General features: G+C 36.2%; 1 protein-coding gene across 1 annotated transcript in view; it reads left to right on the forward strand.

Moving 5' to 3' along the window:
* Nucleotides 1–19,922, forward strand: part of LUZP2 (leucine zipper protein 2) — a 774,279-nt gene that overhangs the window by 621,562 nt on the left and 132,795 nt on the right. The window contains exon 9 of the mRNA XM_069091307.1: nucleotides 5,289–5,456. Within this exon, the coding sequence (XP_068947408.1) occupies nucleotides 5,289–5,456 (168 nt within the window). The remainder of the gene's footprint in view (nucleotides 1–5,288; nucleotides 5,457–19,922) is intronic.

Genomic DNA, 19,922 nt, shown 5'->3' on the forward strand with positions numbered 1-19,922 from the left:
TAACTTCTGATTTACATCATTCGTTTCCGCCAGATTTTGAGTTACAAATTTTCTCCCTGTTTTTCCCCCACCCATCCCCCCAAAACAGCAGTCCCACAGGATATCCCCACCTCCAATCTGCTCTCTCCCATATTTTCTCCCATACCCGTTTCAACTTTTCCAGTGGATCTCTATGCCTCAGTGCCTGTATATCTTTTTTTTCTTAATAACATGTAAGATGGTATTAATAATAGTATATACACACACACACACACACATATATATATATATATATATACATATATTTGAATATTTGATTTTAAAACTTTCAATTCCTAAGTCATTTTGACTATTATAAATACCCAAATTAACTACAAAGGACCTACGGAGGAAGATGCTATCTGCTTAACAGGTAAATAGAAGCATATCTAGGATGATTTTCCATCTATGTTTGTGCATACACATGCATGCATATATACCATGGATATCATTATCTAGTGTGTTTATATGTATATAGGTGTCTGTGGGGTGTTCAAGGAGGAGAAGTACCTCTGGTGTGAAGAATTACCAAGCCATTTTCCGGGTTGCTTTTCTAGCCAGTGGTCACACCCAGGGAAATCTTATCATCAGACAGCCTAAACCAGTTCAAGGGTAACCATGAGGCCTCAAACTTATAGAGGAGAAAGGTGAATGTTGTAATAGTAATGTAATTTGATCTCTTTGTATTGGCAAAGCTAATAGCTACTTAGCACTTAGTAATTAATCAAGTCTCTGTTGAAGAAACAGAAGATATGTTGCTGATGTAGCTGGACAAGGTTGGCTGAAACAGGAAGGAGCTAATGCCATGTGTATATGAGGAGAAGCTCCTGCTGGGTCAGACAGATCTTCCTGGAGCCAGGTTATGGAGGCTGAGAAAGAGTGGCCCAGGCTGGAGAGAATGGTTTTTATTTGAGTACCTGGATGAAGTGATTTTGATTCTGGGAACCAGATGAAACTTCTGCTAAAGACTTCTGAGGGACAGCTAGAGGTGCTGAGGAACTGCTGTGGACCTGCAGAAGCATGACTGTGGTGTCAGTAATTTGTCTGTGACTTTGTTAAGCCTTGAATTCCTGGTAACAGAGACTGTGAAGGATTTAAGGTGGACTGGACTCTGTGAGCTTCTTTGTGCAACAGGAAGTTCATGGAGAGATGAACTGGGAACTGTCTGCCTTTGAACCTAGGTGACAGTTTGGTGAATCCAGGTAGGATCTGAGACCATGGAATGGGATCCAGGGAATTTGAGAGACCACCCCAAGTCAAGCTGAAAGAAGAATTTACTGGGATACTGTGTACTGAGAAATTGTAATTTACTAGTGACCTAGGGGTGGAAGGCTTGAGTATTTTTTGATGATTGAATAGGGAATGATGCCTTAATAGCAACTGATTTGCAATTTGGTGTGCCTCATGAGTGGAGAACTTTGACAATTGTACTTTGTATCCCTTAAGGAGGCAAACCTCCTTAAGGATGATTCATTGATTGAGATGATTGAATGTTTGCCTTACTAAATATTGTTCTTTGTTCAACACTTTGTGACCACTGTGGTGAACTATGTGGCCATTTTAGTAATAAGTTGTTGTGAATTCTGTACCTTGATTTTCTATGATAAGTTGTGAAACTGTGAATGCTGTATGTTGATATTCTGTAAAAGTTTTGCTCTGATTTGTTGAATAAATTGAATAGAGTGTTCACTATACTGTGTAATCAGAACCTTGACAAGCTGTTCACAGCAGCATTCTTCTGAAAAGCTGCCCGTGCTTGGCTTTCCAGATGTCTAGTTCAAGCATGTGAAGACTTTCCCTGGTTGAATGGGCAGATGAAAGCAATTTGTTCCAGAAGGCATGAAGGGAGATAAAGCAGGCTCTGTGGAGTGCTTAGAGCTTGGTTGGGCATCAAAGACTCCAAGGCCAAGAGCTACACCCTGGGCCATTGCTAGTTATCTTGAATTTTGTCCTGACATTGGACTTATATGACTGGAAGAGAGTGAGGCTGATGATGTCTCTGCCTCACTTAAATTAAATTCACGTGCAAGTCAATATATTATTTCTGATGTCAATAGTCTGCTTCAAAAACAAAGGATGGAAAACAATGATATGCATCTAAATATATACATGTATAATATATATTTATACCATGTAGGTGTGGATATAGAAAGATATATACATATGTGTATATACATATGCACATATTATACATATACATGTACATTTAACATATACCATATGTATCTTTATATAATTTGTACTCATGTATTTTCTCTCTGATTCAATCAAATATGAGCTTCTTAAGGATAAGAACTTTCAACTTTTGATTTTATGTTTTTCTCCTCTAGATCAGTCCCTGGAATAGTAGATGCTTTATAAATGTGTATTGATTGATTGTTTCTCACGCAGTATAGAACTACCAACATTATAGGCGTACCTCAGAGATATTGTGATTTTGGTTCCAGACCACTCTAATGAAGCCGATATTTCAATAAAGCAAGTCACACAAAGTTTTGGTTTCACAGTGCATATAAAAGTGATGCTTATGCTATACTGTAGTCTGTTAAGTATGTTATTATGTCTAAAAATGCACATATCTTAATTAAAATACGCCTTTTTATTCAAAATATGCTAACCATAGTCTGAGTCATAATCTTTTTGCTGGAGGAGGATCTTGCCTCGATGTTGGTAGCTATTGACTGATCAGGCTAGTGATTGCCATGACTGTGACTGTGGCTATTTCTACAAAAAAAAATGAAGCTTGCCATGTCAATTAATTCTCCCTATCACAAACGATTTCTTCATTCTAGAACCTCTTTCATAACTGAAGTCAATGCTCTCAAACTCTTCTGATGCTTTATCGACTAAGTCTATGTAATATTCTTCAATATTATTGTACCTCAGGGATTAAGGAGACCTGAGGAGAGGCATCCAGACAGGGGAAGGCCATTCAAAACACACACACTGATCATTTAAGTTTGCCCTCTTATATGGGTGTGGCATGTGATACCTCCAAAGCAATTAGAATCATAAAATCAAAGATCACTGATCACCAGTCTCCATGACAATTATAATAATAATTATAATGATGGAAAAGTTTGAAATATGAATATTACCAAAATATGACACAGAGACATGATGTGAGCACATGCTATTGGAAAAATGGTGTCAATAGATTTGGCTTGAAGCAAGGTTGTCACAGATCTTCATTTTGTAAAGAAATACAGTATCTGTGAAGCACAGTAAAATGAGGTATTCCTGTATTAAGCCAGAGAGTAGAGAGAGCCCAGAATTCAGTCCAAAGGGTCTGAGTTGGCATTCCAGTTCTAACACTTTTTAGCTATGTTGTCACAGGTAAGTCATAGATTTCCTTTGATCCCTAGTTTTGATATGACTAGAAACAGAAATAGAATGATATGAATAGAAATAGAAACCTATAACATTTGTACTTTCTACCTTATGGCATTGTTGTATGGAAAGCACTCTGTAAACCTTGAAACACTATCCAAATTGGAGTTCTTATTACCATGTATTTATAGTCTTAGTAAAATTTTGCCCTCAGGGAAGACTTCTGATTATGGTGCTGGTCTATGGAGTCAAACACATATATATGAATGTAATGAGCCCAGTTTGCTCCTTCACCACTCATTACATTGAGAACAAGCTATATTTCAGCAATATATCGCTTATGTAATATAAGCATTTTATGTGCTTACACATATTATAGTAATTAGCATTTTCCTCTTTTCTTCTGTCTTTTATTCTCCTTGCACCCTTACCCAATTATGAAAAATAAAATAAAAAAAAAAACAACAGAGAATAGTTACTTTCCAGCATAAGGGCTGTTCTTTTCTCCTTCTATATACCCATGTAGTGAAAGGCCCTTTTTACTTAGTGCTTTATCGTAGGCCCAGGAATCTTCACAAGACAAGAATGCGAAAGACTCTCTTGTCTTCACTGCTTACCTATGATGGTCCATTTTAGATGTAGGAACTTATGTGGTATCTCAAATGTAAACTGACTTTGGCCCATCATTGATTAAGAACCAGTTATTGCTTTTCTTGGCCAGATCTTATCGGCCCCCATTTGTTGCCAAGAATTGGGTCAGTGTTGTCTGATGTGTTCAGTAGAGAGGTATAAAGTATAGTGAATGTCTCAAACCTCTATACCTGGGTGTGGTATCTACAATAGACTATATTTTTTTCATTACTCTTAGTAAACATTTATTGAGTGACTCCTATGTGTCAGAAATGGTGCTAAGCACTTAGGCAAGAACTACAGACAACTTCTGACATTCAGAATCAACGATATAATGAAAAAAGACAACACACAAAAAAAGCTGAGAAGGAGGGAGCAAAGGGCAGCATGAAGTTTGGTCCAATGAGCTTATTTGAATGGGAAATGAAAGAGGTGCCTGGCCAGAAAGCCCTCTTTAAATGGAGACCTTTGGGAGGATTTCTTTTCTCAGCCCTCCAGACATACAAGAGAAGGCAAATGGTATTGAAGATAGTTGGCATACTACTCAGTCTTCCAGAATGATTAATGTCCTGATAACATATACAGTTAACCATACATGTTGTGCATTAAAATATAAATCACTGCTGCAGAGTTCTTTGACCAGAGGTCCCTTTCTCCATTCCTTTGTATCAAGGAAATCTTCATCAATACTGGGGTTATCAAGATGTTATATTTGCTAGAAAACCCATCTTTTCTCCAGGCAGACTGGATAGGTATTTGGATCATATTGCAGACATTATAATATTTATTGCTATCCAAAGACCAACACCAAATACAAAATTCCCATATTAACATGGAATGACAAAGAATAGTTATTTTAGCATTAAAAGATGCAGATCAAAGTCCTGGCTCTTCTATTTGCTTACCTTGACCCAGTCCTTTTATATTTAGCATCATCATTTCCCTCATCTGTAAAACAGAAATATGCTCTTTTAATACTTTCCCTTAAAGGTTAAAGAAACTCCTTTAGCCTTTTGTAAATATGAAATGTTCTTATTTAGTTATCCATGGATTACTTGTTTCAGCCTAATAACTCTGATATGTCAGTGCAAGAAAAACAAATTATGAATTTTCCAGACTACTTGAGCCCAGAGCATGACCTGAAATTCATGGGGCAGTTATAAAAACTGCATGTTTGGTTGGTTTAATTTTAATTAAAAATATGACTGTTAAAAAGCATTTACTTGGTAGCTGTGGAGGGAACATGTATAGGATTATTTCATTTGTTAGATACAATTTTTAAGAACATGATACCCCTCTGTTTTCCCTAGGAGTCCCAGTTGAAAGCTCTGAAGGAGACTGTCCAGCTCTGCCTGACGTCTGTTCTGCGCAATCAACCTCCAGCTATGAGCATAATACCATCCAAACTAACTGAGAGGAGGCTGCCATTACCCAGTACAAATGACTCAAAAGTTCCAGCTGCCATTTCGAGCAAAAAGGTATATTTTATTGAGGCTTCTAAAAATGAAATAAGACAAAGTACTACTTTGACAGTTTCTCCTGTGGGACCATCATAGTGGAACCAAGAAGGATTTCAAATTTGTTGAAAGATTAAGAAGAATCTAGAAGATCATGCTAACCCTATTTCTAATGTCACCAAATTTACTTTGCAAAAGTTTTAAACCAGTTTTTTTTTACTAAGTGAAATAGCTCCTCCCTAATATGTTACAAATTCATTATTTTAGATAAATTGGGTGATGAGCCCAACCAAACATAATGGAAGGTCAATTATAGATTTTAAAAAGAGGATTTTAGTTTTGTTACTTTCAGTCAATTTGATTCTTGAAAGCAATTTCTCTTAAGCCAATTTCTCATTACTAGAATTATGTAAATTAGAGATTCAACTGGTAACAGTGGATAGTAGGCTGACTTTGGATCTAGGAAGACATGGTGTCATATCGTGCTTCTGACAAATGTTGACTCTGTGCCTTAGAGGAAATCACTTAACATCTCATGCTCTGCCAGTCCACTCAGCTTCAGGGACAGAGAAGGTGCCAATCTGCTTTGGTGTTAAGGGAGTTCCCCCACACACACACCCCTGAGACTTCTTTATGCTATATTAATCACAAGTCCAGTCTGTGTCCTTAAGAAGTAGGGGGAACCAAGGATGTAAAAATTATTGCCTAACACATAGTGACTTAGAAAACTACATATTAACATTATCTATGATATATTGCATTTTTATTTATTTTGTTAAACATTCCTCAGTTATATTATAATCTGTTTCCAGAACACTGGGGAGTTGTGCTTTTAGTATGTGGCAAAATGGTGCCCCAGTGATATTGATTATACTTAATTTTCTCAGCAAACCCTGTTTTATTTTTTCCTTCCAAAGGGCAAACATGAATTATGGCTCAGCCATTACCTGACAACACAAATTCCCAATGTGTCATATGTAGAATTAATATTAATGAGGTTCTACTCTAAAATTAAATGATATATTCATAGGAAAATTAATTGCTTATATAGGTAGCAAATGTCATTCATGATGAAGATGATGGTTTCTCTTTTTGCTATCTTAAACTTTCTTATTTCTGTAAATGACCTTATGTATCAAGATGGTGGTAGATGGAGAAGGTGCTATTATTTTTGTGTAAGGAAAAAAATCAGGACAAAATGTCTAAGAGGCATAAACCTCATATAATGCATTTCTGTTTGTATATTGGCAAATTATCCTTCTGTGTCCTGAATCCAGCTTTGTTATTTCGCTGGGTAATCTGTAAACAGGTTTCACAGTCAAAAATCGTTTCACAGACAAGTGTTTCCATTTATCTTATCACTCTGTTAGGCAGCATTACGTGCTGCAAGTGTAAGAACAGGGAGTGCTGGGGTTTAGGCCAGGCTTTAAAACCAGAAACCTTTTTCCTCCTTGTGAAAGTGTCTGTTCATTTCTATCAACTTCCTTCTCTTCAAAAAAGATGCAATCTTCATCCAAATAGCCTATTTCCTGCTAGTGATAGGTTGTGAGTATTTCTGAACTACACATTTATTCAAAGAGTTTGGAAGAACTTATAGTGACTTTTGCAGTGGTTCTAATAGAAGAATATATATTATACAGGTAAAGGTTTACATTGACAGAATGTGAAGTCCTTAAAGGCATGGAGTGTTTCATTTTTATCACTTTATCCTAACAACTAGTGTGGTGCCTGACTCATTGTAGGCACTAAATAAATGCTTATTTTATTAGAGAATGTTAATACAGTTGTTGCAGTCATATGTGACAGTTTTTAGTCATATATGAGTCTTTGTGAGCCCATTTGGGATTTTCATGAAAAAGATCCTGGAGTGTTTTGCCATTTCCTTCTCTAGCTCATTTTACAGATGAGGAAACTGAGGCAAACAGGGTTGCATGATCTGCCTGAGGTTACAAAGCTATTAAATGTCTGAAGTCAGATTTGAATTCAGATCTTCCTGACTCCAGGCCCAGTGCTTTATCCTCTGTGCCACCTAACTACCCATTCATAATGTATTTAAAATCATATTATGAGGGGCGGCCAGGTAGCACAGCGAGTAAGAGCGCTGACTCCAGTGTCAGGATGACCTGGGGATCGAATCCAGGCTCAGACACTTAGCACCCACCCAGAAATACCTGGCCGTGTAACCTTGAGCAAGTTACTTAACCCCGATCGCTTAAAAAAAAAGCATATTATGAAACTTTTCAATAGAAATGTAGAGTTCAAAGGGACCTGACAGCTTACTGAATTCAAAATGGACCTCACCAAGGACCAGTCTGCAATATTCTTGGCCAGTGGTTATCCAGTCTCTACTTGGAGTCCTCCAGTGATTGGGCACTCCACTATTTTCTCAGGCAGCCTTTTCCAATATTACTCAATGCTTGAGTCCTTTTCCTTCTTGCCTTTTCCTCTTGGAATCTCCAAATTCTTTCATCCCTTAACTTGAAAGTTAAAGCCAAAACAAGATACTTTTCCTGATGCCCCAAGTTGTTAATGTTCTACATGACCCAGATTATTATTATTATTTATTAACTTGTCTGTGTATGTGCTATTTAATTCCAGTGAGTTGCTAGTTTCTTATGGAAGGGATTATATTGTATTTGTCATCGTACTTCCATCTTCTGGCATTCTATTTAGCACCCAATTGTAGCTTAATATATGCTTAGTGATCTGAATTGAATGGAATTAACTGGGGACTAAAAAGTCAAGTAAAATATCAACTATTAAGTGTTTCCTGTGTGTCAAGTATTATAATGTGGGTGCATAAAAGTAAATATAAAGCAGTCATTGACTTTTATCAAGGGAGACAACATGTCCATGTGTATTGATGTCAATGCATACATATTTGTATATATATATGCATGCATGTATTATTATATATCTGTGAATTGTCATATATTGTTAAATGTAATATTTATACATATGTTATATATAGATTAGCATAAAATATGCCTTATATATACTCACCAGCATATATACATTACATACATAAACTAAAGACATAGAAAGTAGAAAACCGAAATTTTGTGGAGAAGATACTGTCAGTAGGGGCCAATACAGAGGGACATCTTGGGCACTAAGAGTTTTTGCTAAAGAAGATGCTTGAGTTGAGTTTTAATTTCAAGAGGCAGTTAGGAGGAGGAAGCGTGTTTCTTAAAAGGGAAATGTCCAGGCCAAAGTCACAGAGGGAAAAAAATGGTATCATGGATGAAGACCAGAAAGTTAGTCAATATGGTTGAACAATGGAAGTTAAAGACAGGGAGGTAATTTGTAGACAAACTGGGAAAAAAATTAAATACGATCAGGTTGTGAAGAGTTTTAAATGTCCAACAGAGAAGCTTCCGTTTGGTCCGAAAGTTAAAAGGGAGTGACTAGAATTACTGGAGTATTGGGTCATGGAGGAAGCCAGACCTTTAAGTCTGACTATAAGTATATAACTTTGACAAGTTTGGTGGAAGACAGAAAGGAGAGACACTTGAAACAAGATGAGTCATTAGGAGGCTACTGGCAAGAGCCTGATTAACAGGGATTAAGGGAGGGTGCTTGATATTTGATAACTGGGAGAATTTATACCATATTATGAAGAATGAATGAGATTAAAGAGTAAAAGTATGGCAGTGATTTTGGAGGCCTCGGTGACTGGGAGGAATGAGAGAATAGTAGTGCCTTCAGTAGTAATAGGAAAATTGGAAGAAGTGTAGGTTGGCCACACACCTTACCAAGATAAGGTCAAAATGGGTACATAATTTAGACATGAAGGTTGATACTATGAGCAAATTAGGGGAGCAAGGAATAGTTTTCCTGTATGATATATGGAAAAGGAAAGATTTTATGACCAAACAAGAGATAGAGAACATTATGAAATGCAAAATGGATAATTTTGATTACATTAAATTGAAAAGCTTTTGCACAAACAAAGCCAATGGAACCAAGATTAGAAGAAAAGCAGAAATCTGGGGAACAACGTTTTTCTTTTCTTTTTTTTTTTTAAAGCAATCAGGGTTAAGTAACTTGCTCAAGGTTACATGGCCAGGTGTTTCTGGGTGGGTGCTAAGTGTCTGAGCCCAGGATTCCATCTCCAGGTCATCCTGACACTGGAGCTGGTGCTCTTACTCTCTGTGCTACCTGGCTACCCCTGGGGAACAGTTTTTACAGCCTTTATTTCTCATAAAGGCCTCATTCTAAAATATATAGAGAATTGAGCCAAACTTGTAAGAAGGCAAATCGTTCCCCAATTGATAAATGGTTAAAGGATATAAACATGCAGTTTTCAAAAGAAGACATTAAAACTAACTCTAATCATATGAAAAAATGCTCTATATAACTATTGATCAGAGAATTTCAAATCAAAACAACTCTGAGGTGGTACCACACACCCATCAGATTGGATAATATAACAGAAAAGGAAAATTATAAATGTTGGAGATGTGGGGAAATTGGAATGCTAATACATTGTTGTTGTAGTTGTGAACTGCTCCAACCAATTTGGAGAGCAATTGTAAAGTGCCCAAAGGGAATCCAAATTGTACATACCTTTGATCCAGCTACTACTAGGTCTGTATCCCAAAGAGATCATAAAAAAGGAAAAGGACCCAAATGTACATAAATATTTTTAGCAGCTCTTTTTGTGGTGGCAAAGAATTGGAAATTGAAGGCATGCCCATCAGTCGGGGAATGGCTGAACAAGTTGTGCTACATGAGGATAACAGAACACTATTGTTCCATAAGAAATGATGAGCAGGCAGATTTATAAACAGACATATGAATTGATCCTGAGTGAAGTGAGAAGAGCTAGGAGAACATTGTACACGATAACAGCAACATTGTTCAATGATCAGCTATAATAGATTTAGGTCTTCTAAGCAACACAATGATCTAAGATAAATCCCAAAGACTCACGATGGAAATTGCTATACACATCCAGAGAAAGAACTATGGAGTCTGAATGCAGATTGAAGCACAAGATTTTCACTTTTTTTTTGTTTTTTTCTTTCTCATGGTTTTCCCCTTTTGGTCTAATTCTTCTTTCACAACATGACTAATATTGAAATATGTTTTATATGATTGTACATGTATAACCTATATCAGATTGCTCACCATCTTGGGGAAAGGACAAGGGATGGAGGGAGAAAAAAACTTGAAATTCAAAATCCCATAGAAGTTATTGTTGAAAAATATTTTTGCATGTAACTGGAAAAAATACTAATAAGTGGGGAAAGAAGAGTAGAAGGTTGTTTGGTGAGAGGGTTTGGAGATAACCAGTACTGACAGTAGTACACAAATGTTGCATATGAAAGCATAGGTTTGGGGCAATAAATGATATAGAGTGATATAAGAAACATGAAGCAATGATATTGAGTTGGTATGATGCTTTTTTATATTCTTGACTCTGTAAACCATGGGGAGAAATGAATGGCCAATGCTCAAAGTTGTTTTTTTTTTTTTTATTGCTGTTGTTTGCTTTTGGTTTTTGTCCAAATACTTCTTTGATTCCTACACAAGCATCCAGCTAATTATTTGATCCAGGACGTTATTTACTCTCTCTTTTTTCCCATGCAGTTCTCTAGAACACAGTCCAACATCCAATAATGCTAGGATGAAACAAGCTTTTTGGAATATATTCACACTTTAAAATCCATGAAGATATTCACTTCAGTGCTGAGGGGGAAAAGGTTATGTATTAACCATGTCAGAAAAAATGCCATGGGGTCATCCAATTAGTTGATTAATGAGGTTTATGAAACAGATAGCTATGACACAGTACATTTCATCTCATCCCAAACTGTTTTAACATGTTCATAAAGCTACTAATGCATATTCAGGAATCACTTTGCCCTCTGCCCTAACCCAGCAAAGTTGAGATGTGCGGGTTGAGCCAGCTGTTCATTGGCAGAGAGAATATTTGATGCCTCTGCTTCTGCTCAACTTCCACCTAAAAATTTCTCCCTCTCCCTTTTAGCTTGTTTAGATATTTTCCATTCCTCAGGGCTCACTTCCTCTATGACACCTTTCCTGATTTTGCTAACTCGCACTAATCTGTCCTATCTCCTTCTCTATCTCAATTCCACACAGTCAATTGTTCAATTATCATCCATTGATGTCGTCTTGAATCTAAACTAGGTTACAGTCGGAGAACCAGGGTTGAAATTCTGCCTCTAATATATATGACCTATGTGGCCTTAGGTTACTTATTTAGATTATCTGTACTTCATTTTGATCATTTTTAAAATGAAGGATTACATCCTGGTTTTCTGCCCTGCTAAAATGATGATCCTGTGGTTGTGGCTGAGTCCAGAGTCTGCTTCTAGGTCTACTAAGATGCTAGTTTGGTACAATTGTTCTGCTTGTTCTCCTTTCACTCTGTATCAGCTCATAGAGGTTTTCCAAGTTTCCTTGAAATTGTCTGTTATTCTCTACTTTCTTAAGGTACCATGGCATGTTATTACATGATTACACCGCATTTGTTTAGCCATTCCCAAGATGAGTGAGACATGCCCAGATAATTCATCTGAAATATACATGTATGCATGTTTATAAGACATATGTGTATGTGTATATTTAAATATGTATCTATTCATATCATGCATCTCTCTCTCTCTATCTATTTATCTGTAAACTTGTATGTATGAATGTATGTATTACTCAGAGGCGAATATCCTTTGGGGTTATGACCAAAACAGAAAAAAATTCCTTTTTACACTCACTCTGAGCCATCAGAATCCAAGCAATGACCTAGTGGGGCTTGGTTTGGCATACATTGTTGGCTAATCAATTAGTGATTTGGATTTAAGGCATGGTCCATACAAAAGAAGTCTAGCCTGTAAACTGAAGATGTCTTGCTAGGTTTCAGTGATCAAAGTTTATATTCCTTTGGGCGGAGCACCAGCAGGTAAGAGTATGATTATCTATGTGGATAGAAGGAGAGGAGGGAAAGGAAGAGGAAGAGGGAGGGGAGAGAAGGAGGGAGGGAGGGAGAGAGGAAGGGAGCTGCATGGCCTAGCCAGAACTGGTCAGTTGGTTCCCCAGAGGGGCACTCTCAAATAAGAGATTGAGTAGTAGTAGTACTACAATTGTTTCTCCTTCATTCTCAGGGAAGTCCATGGCACCAGGAAGGAGATGTCAGCACCATGCTTTAAAGCCAAATCACTCTGGCTCTCATTGGTTGGCCATCATAAGTCCCAGCCCAAGCCTCATGTGGTCATTGTTTGGATTTTGATGACTCAGAGTGGGAATGTTTTGGTCATAAATTCTAAGGAGTTTTCCCCTCCCAGATTGATGTTTTTTTGACTGGGTAAAAGAAGACATTCTTTGCCTGATTTTTACCTAGCCCTAAACACTGAATGGGCATTTCTTTTGATAAATGGAGACCTGAGAAAGACTTTATATAAAAAGACCAAGGCCTCCCACTACATCTAGGGCCATCTCCAGTTCTGATTTATGTCTTTCCATTAGACACAGAGCGTCCTGAGGAGAGAGTGAGACTGGTGACTTTGTATAGCCCTCCTCACTTAAATCCAGTTCACTTGCAAGTAATGACATCTCCTTCCTGATGCCATGATCCTCTTCAAGAACAAATGACAAACAACAGCATGTTTTGCTGGACTTAAAGATCTATGTGAAATGTTTAAATTTTAAGCTGCTTTGAATCAAATGGTCCAAGAATATAGGAATGATAGTCTTTAATGTGATCAAATCCACATACAGTGTTTTATCCTCAGTTCTCAGGACTAGATTTGAGGAATAACATTAATAAGCTAGAAAATATCCATAATGGTAAAATGTCTTTATTTTATGCCATCTCAGCTGATAATTTGAAAGAATTGAGTGTGGTTATATGGGAGCAGCTAGGTGGTTCAATTAATAGAATGCCATGCATGGAGTCTGGAAAACATGAGTTCAAATTTGGCTTCATACACTTACTAGCTGGGTGACCCTGGGTGAGTAACGTAATCTTTTGTGCATCAGTTTCTTCATTTGTAAAATGAGCTAGAGAAGGAAATGGCAAACCAATCCAGTATCTCTGCCAAGAAAACCACAAATGAGGTAATGAAAAGTTGGACAGGACTGATGAAAGAACAACAATCCTTGAGAAGAAAAGACTTGAGGTGGTGTATGGTAGGGTGGGGAAGAGAATGATTACTTCCTTTGAGCTCCTACAGGGCTTGCCATGTATAAAAGGCATTATATTTTTCCTAATGACCAGAGGTCATAACTATACAAATTTAAGTTCTTTATAGGAAAATTGAGAAATGTAGTAGTTAGAGAGTTGACTGCAAAGTTAGACCCATTGTATCCTGGCTATATTTCCAACGATAATTTAATATTAAAAGTTGATCATTAAAAAATTTAAATTATTAAAAAAATTTAAAAATAAAAATTAATAATTCAGTAATTTAAGATAATATGGGCTACTTCAGGAGGCAGTGAATTTTTCTCTTATTTGAGGGTTTCAAGGAAAGTCTGGGTGATCCCTAACCTAGTCTGTTCACACCAATTTTTGTTTCTACACAGGTTGAACTCATTGCCATCTGAAGTCCCTGGCAACTCTTAGTTCTTGTGTTTCATGATTCCTTGAGGGTAGTGACTGAACCATTTTTGTTATCTTCACATCTCCAGAGACTAATATAGCACAAAATACCTTTTTGCTGTACAGCCCTTTCAGTCATGTTTCCAACTCTCTGTGACACCATTTGGGGTTTTCTTGGCAGAGACACTAGAGTGGTTTGCCATTTCCTTCTCTAAAACATTTTATCAATAAGGAAACTGAGGCAAACAGGGTTAGGTGACTTGCCTAGGGTAAGCCAGTTAGTAAGCATATGAAGCCACATTTGAACTCATGTTTTCCTAACTCTAGGCATGGCACTTTCAATTGTGTCACCTAGTTGCCCTAGTATACTTGGCAAGTACTTAAAAAGTATTTAATAGAATATACTGAGTTATATTTCAATCTAATAAGATTCTTTTAAAAAATGATGAAATAGTTTGGATGTCATCTTCTTCAACACCTTTTAAGAACAGAACTTATGGCATTAAATCTATCATTAATAATTGGACTTGTCATGACTCAAAAAATGTGTGGGAGTTTCTGGATTTAGCTTTTAGTAATTCCCAATGAATAATTCATGTTATGTCAATGAAATGAATAGCATATAATTATTGTTTTCCCTGCCATGTCACATATGACAATAATAATATTTGGGATGTCATTATGGAAAAGATCACATATTTTTTTTTCCTAGACAATATTGGAAAAATCCAATTGTTTCAGTAAATTCATTATATCTAGGTTAATACGATACAGAAAATCCTCTTTTGTATAATATCATTAAAACTTTTTTATGTTTTTTCTACTATAGTCATAATCTTCATACTGAGTTCTGTCCAATTAGATATTTAAGCTTCTTTAAGAAAAGGACTGTTTGTTTGCGTATATATGTGTGCTCAGAGCTTAGCCAAGTGCCTGACTAATACAGTTTTGTGAATGCTCTTTCTCTTTTTTTGTCTCTCTCTCTCTTTACTTCTTCTTTTACTCTATTCCTTCCTTCCTTCCTTCAGGTACCTCTAATATACTTAAATTCAAACAGCTTTATGAATGAGAAGTACCTAATATTCACCTTTCCCTGTAAATGCAGTATTTGGTTAAAATAATATTTAATCAAATATGTGATGAATTATTAATATATTTACTGAATTCAATATCTGTTTAAATGAAAGCATCTATGGACAGTTTCTTGAACTGATTAATTATAGCAACCATGAGGGTCCCTGGTAAGGTGAAGTCTAACTTATGGATGAGTCAAGAAAGAAAAGGGAAGGAGAAGGAGGCCTGGATTATAGGGCAGTGCATGGAGGTTATAGTCACCACTCTGTGACCAAGTCCCTGGGTGTTGCAGCCTCCCTACAAGAGTTTCTGTTTCTTGATCTATCAAAGGAAGATGTTTGAACCAGGTCGTCTCTAAGGTTACCTCCAACTGTAAAACTCTATGGTGTCCGAATAGGCCTGAGTATTTTATTTTGTTACACTCATGTGATTTCTTACCTGTCTTCACTAGAAGTGTATTTAATCATCTCTCCTGCTCTATAAGTATTGAAAGCTAACTCATTTTGTAACTGATTAAGCAAATTTGTCATGGAGGTTTTCGTTTTCAATTTTTTCTTGGGGGGAGGTGGAGGGAGAGAAAATAAATGTTGCTAATTGAAAAAAATGAGAGTATTATTATTTCTTAATTATAAAGTCTTTCATTGAAACTCTGAAACACATCAAATTAATAAATGACTGCTCAGTTTTAAAAGGGAGAAGCAAAGATAAATGGATTCTCTTTGCTGTAAAAAACAAGAAATGGAAGAAAACTATTTTTTTTTGCCCAAAGAAAACAAGTTAATACAGAATTTGAAATTAGTTTTCAAAGTTTTCTTATAGGTTTAATAGCAATTGAAGTTTCAAAACTTACAGAATCTACTGGACAGGTTCGGAGTCTCAAGTGCATTCTGCAGCATGCTTGAAATAGAAGCCTGTGTGTTGATTTGATACATTTCCACTACCTATGTCAAATAATAAACATTATTTCATCTATTTACTCTTTTTCCCTGAGGATATTTTTGGCGGAGCTTTATTGCTTTTCTTTCTCTCTAGTTGGGTGCTCATTATTATTTTGTCTGTTTTCTTCTGATGACTACCACGTCTCTTTTCAGTGGTCATTTTGCCAATTCCAAAGTGAAGTCAAGCATTTTAAAATAACTGAGCACATGCCTGTAAAATCCCATTTTCTTTCTTCTCCTTTAGGGAACAGAAGGGATGGAAAGGACAAGAGGGCTAGGGCTCTTCACCCTAGTAAAATGACACTTACATGAGCATATTCTGAATGCAGCCATCTGCCTTTCTGCGGCAGCTTGTACTTCAATGACTATTACCTTTATTACTCCTTTTGAATCTCATAATCTATCTATTTCTCTTTATGATATACTAATTAGGACTCTGTCCTTAGAGTTGGAATTTCTGGATTTCATTCTTATACATGACACAAACTTTGTGACCATATGAAGTCACTTAGGGCCGGTTAGGGGGCTCAGTAAATACTACACCAGCCCTAGAGTCAGGAGGATGTGAGTTCCAATCTAGCTTCAGAAATTTGCTGCTTACTAACATTGTGACCTTATGCAAGTCACTTAACTCTGAGTGCCTCATCAAACAACAACAACAACAGCAAAAACACACGCAAAAAACTGTCACTTAATTTATTTGCATATAACGTACCTTATCTATAGAATGGGGACATAAATATCATTATTACCTATCTCCTAAGATTATTGTCAGCCTTAAATCATATACTGCATGCAAAGTAGTTATAACATTTTAATGTGCTGAAAATTTTAATATTTATATAATTTAGTATCTTTTTAATGAAAACAATTCTGTTGTAAGATTCCAAAGTTGACTAATTTTAGAAACCATCATGTCCTCAGGTAAGAAGAAATATGGCAATATAGATAACTAAAGAGTAATAATAATGATAAAAATATTGACAGGATGATGATAAATCAGTAAAATACAGAGACCAAGTCAACTTGGACCATAAAATATTCTAAAACTTTTATTTAATTAAAATAGAATTACTTTTATTTTCGTTGAATGCAAAGGCAATCATAGCAAGAGAATGACTTTTTTCCCAAGACCACTTCTATAAGGACTCCATCCCCCACCCCTGCAAAAATAAATAAATAGGAGGAGGAAGAAGAAAGAGTGAGATGGAAGAGAAGGCTTTTGTTATGTCATCTGAAAATATCACAGTGACAGTAGATAGAACTAACGTGACATTTGACATGTTAGTATTATTGTAGAATCACAAAATTTTCTAGTTGGATCTATTTTAGGAGCTATTCAGTCCGATACCTCCATGAAAGAAGTCACCAGTCAGAATACTCCAGAAGTTGTCTTCTGGCCTCCATGTAAAGGACTTCAGTAGAGTTATTCCATTTTATTCATTGGCCTTTGAAATATTTATTACACAGATTAATTCAATAACTGCTTTTTTTAGGGGAATAAAGGATAGCGTTCTATATTGGTCCTGATCTCTAAACATATGACTAATAATACCAATTATTATGTATAATATGGTTATTTATAATGTCATTATGACTAATCAGAAATTACACTATTATATTATTAATCATATAATTTCAGAGAGAAACTTATTTGAGATAGGTATCACTATTAATAGCTGTAATGGTATTATTTAATTTGCTTTTTTTCTGATGGAAACATTCTGACATATATCACTATCCTATCATTCCTTTATATTGAATATATTTGGTTTGTTTCCCATGTGGATTAAATGACATTTTTTTAATCTCAATAAAAATGTTTAGATGTAAACTTATTCTCTGTAAGCTCATTGAACGCATCCTTGATACAATACTGGTAATAAACAGTACAATAGTGATGATGTCAACTCCAACCTATGCTCACATAGTTTTGATATTAAGCAAGGATTTGTCATTTGGGTTTTTTTTTTAATTTCATGAAGCTTATAAATTGTGAATATTTGTCTTAAGTTTATTTTTTTTCTTTTAGAAGAACAAAAGAATAGAATTAGTCTTTGAGAAGAAAAGATTTAGAAAGCAAAGAATAGTTTTCTTCAGAAATATTAGGGGCAGCTATGTGGTACAGTGGATAGAGCACTAAGCTTGTTGTCAGGAAGATCTGGGATCGGGCAAATCATATAAATTTTACTGCCTCAGTTAACTTATCTCTAAAATGGGAATAATTATAATAGCCCCTACCTGGCAAGATTATTATGAGCATGAAATGAGATAATATTTGGGAAGAGCTTTACAAACATTATAGAAATATATATATATAGTCAGTCCTTAGTTTTTGGGGGATCAGTGTTCCTAGAAAAGATCACATAAATAGAAAATGCAAATACTGATACATTGAACTTCTGGAAAATAGAGAAAATTGTGGTCTCTTGCAAGAGATTGTTGAAAAGTTCTTTATAGCAATCTTTAATTTTGATAATGTGTACTTTTTCCTAATACAATAAACGAAATAAACCATAAATTTTAGGAGAGAGGGAGGGCATTCCTGAAAGGGGCGGGAGCACCAGTGTCAGAAGAACCCCAAGGTCAGAAAGGGAAAAGGGCAAGCTGCCATCTCTAATCCCCTTTCAGCTGTATGGTTTAACTGTTTCCTGATGAAAAGCACTTTCCTGGAAGATCATCCAGGTGGCGTCCCTGCCCCCACCTCCAGGATCAAAGCTAGGTACTCTCTCCTGAGGCTGTGCTCTCTGCAGACCTGACATGCTTCATGGACAGTGGAAGAATGGGAGTGTAACACATTTAGACATGCTATCCAAATTTAAAAAAAAGCAAAACCCTTCTTACCAATTTGAGCTACACAAAAATGGAATAAGCTTTTTGTGGACAAAAAGTGCCCCCCTCCCCCAATAAAGGTCTTCAGGATAAAATCAGATTATTTCATGTAAGGTATATTGTAGAGGAGATTCTTGTTATAGGTTGGATTAAGCTAGGTATCCCCTGGGGGCCTTTCCAGTCCAAATTCTAGGATCAAATGGAATAATTTCTCCAAGACCACATTTCTGTTCTTCTTATTCAGTTGTGTCCAACTCTCCATGACCCCATTTGGGGTTATCTTAGCAAAAATACTGAAGTGATACCACTTCCACTTATAGCATGTTTTAGAGATGGAGAATCTGAGTCAAATAGGGTTAAGTGACTTACCCAAGATCACACAGCTAGTACATGTCTGAGGCTGGATTTGACCTCAGAGAGAGGTCTCTTCCTGATCCCTGGCCTTCTGCTTTATCCATTGTACCACCAGCCTGCTCATCACATAGCCAGTATATAGCAGAGTTGGGGTATTCCCAAATCCAGTCTCCCTTTTTAAAAAATCCCACTGTGGTCTCTGTGCACTTGGAGATCCTGATTCTTAGATTAAGGTATGGTTTAATACATCTTCCCCACTCATACCATGAGTAGGACATATAGAATCTGTTACGCTTAGGGCTTCCTCTCAATGATTCACACCACTAGAAAATCTCTCAATGTTTCTTAGACCTTGCAATTTACCTGTATAACATCTTGGCTCCTTGGAATAGTTTAACAAACACATGGATTTAGGTTAGTTAATAAATAATATAAATGAATGAATGAATGATTTAAAAAAATTAAATAAACAAATAAAAATAAAGCTGATAAGAAATCAACTACGGCAACTAGAATAGCATATGCTATAGATAATTTCCATTTCCACCCCACGAAGTCTTTGCTCCTTTGAGATGCTTGAACATCAGAGAAAGAATTTAGAAAGTTTCCCTATTAACTATCCATCCCTATGTAACCCTGCACTCTTGGCATGGGGTGTATGTGTATATATGATATAATTAGTAGCTTATCATCCTGAATAGGGAAGTCAACATCTAGTTTTAAAAG

Source organism: Petaurus breviceps, unplaced genomic scaffold, assembly GCF_028583685.1.
Source record: "Petaurus breviceps papuanus isolate PSGF00001 unplaced genomic scaffold, PetGlider_PUasm1.0 188, whole genome shotgun sequence".
NCBI lineage: Eukaryota > Metazoa > Chordata > Mammalia > Diprotodontia > Petauridae > Petaurus > Petaurus breviceps.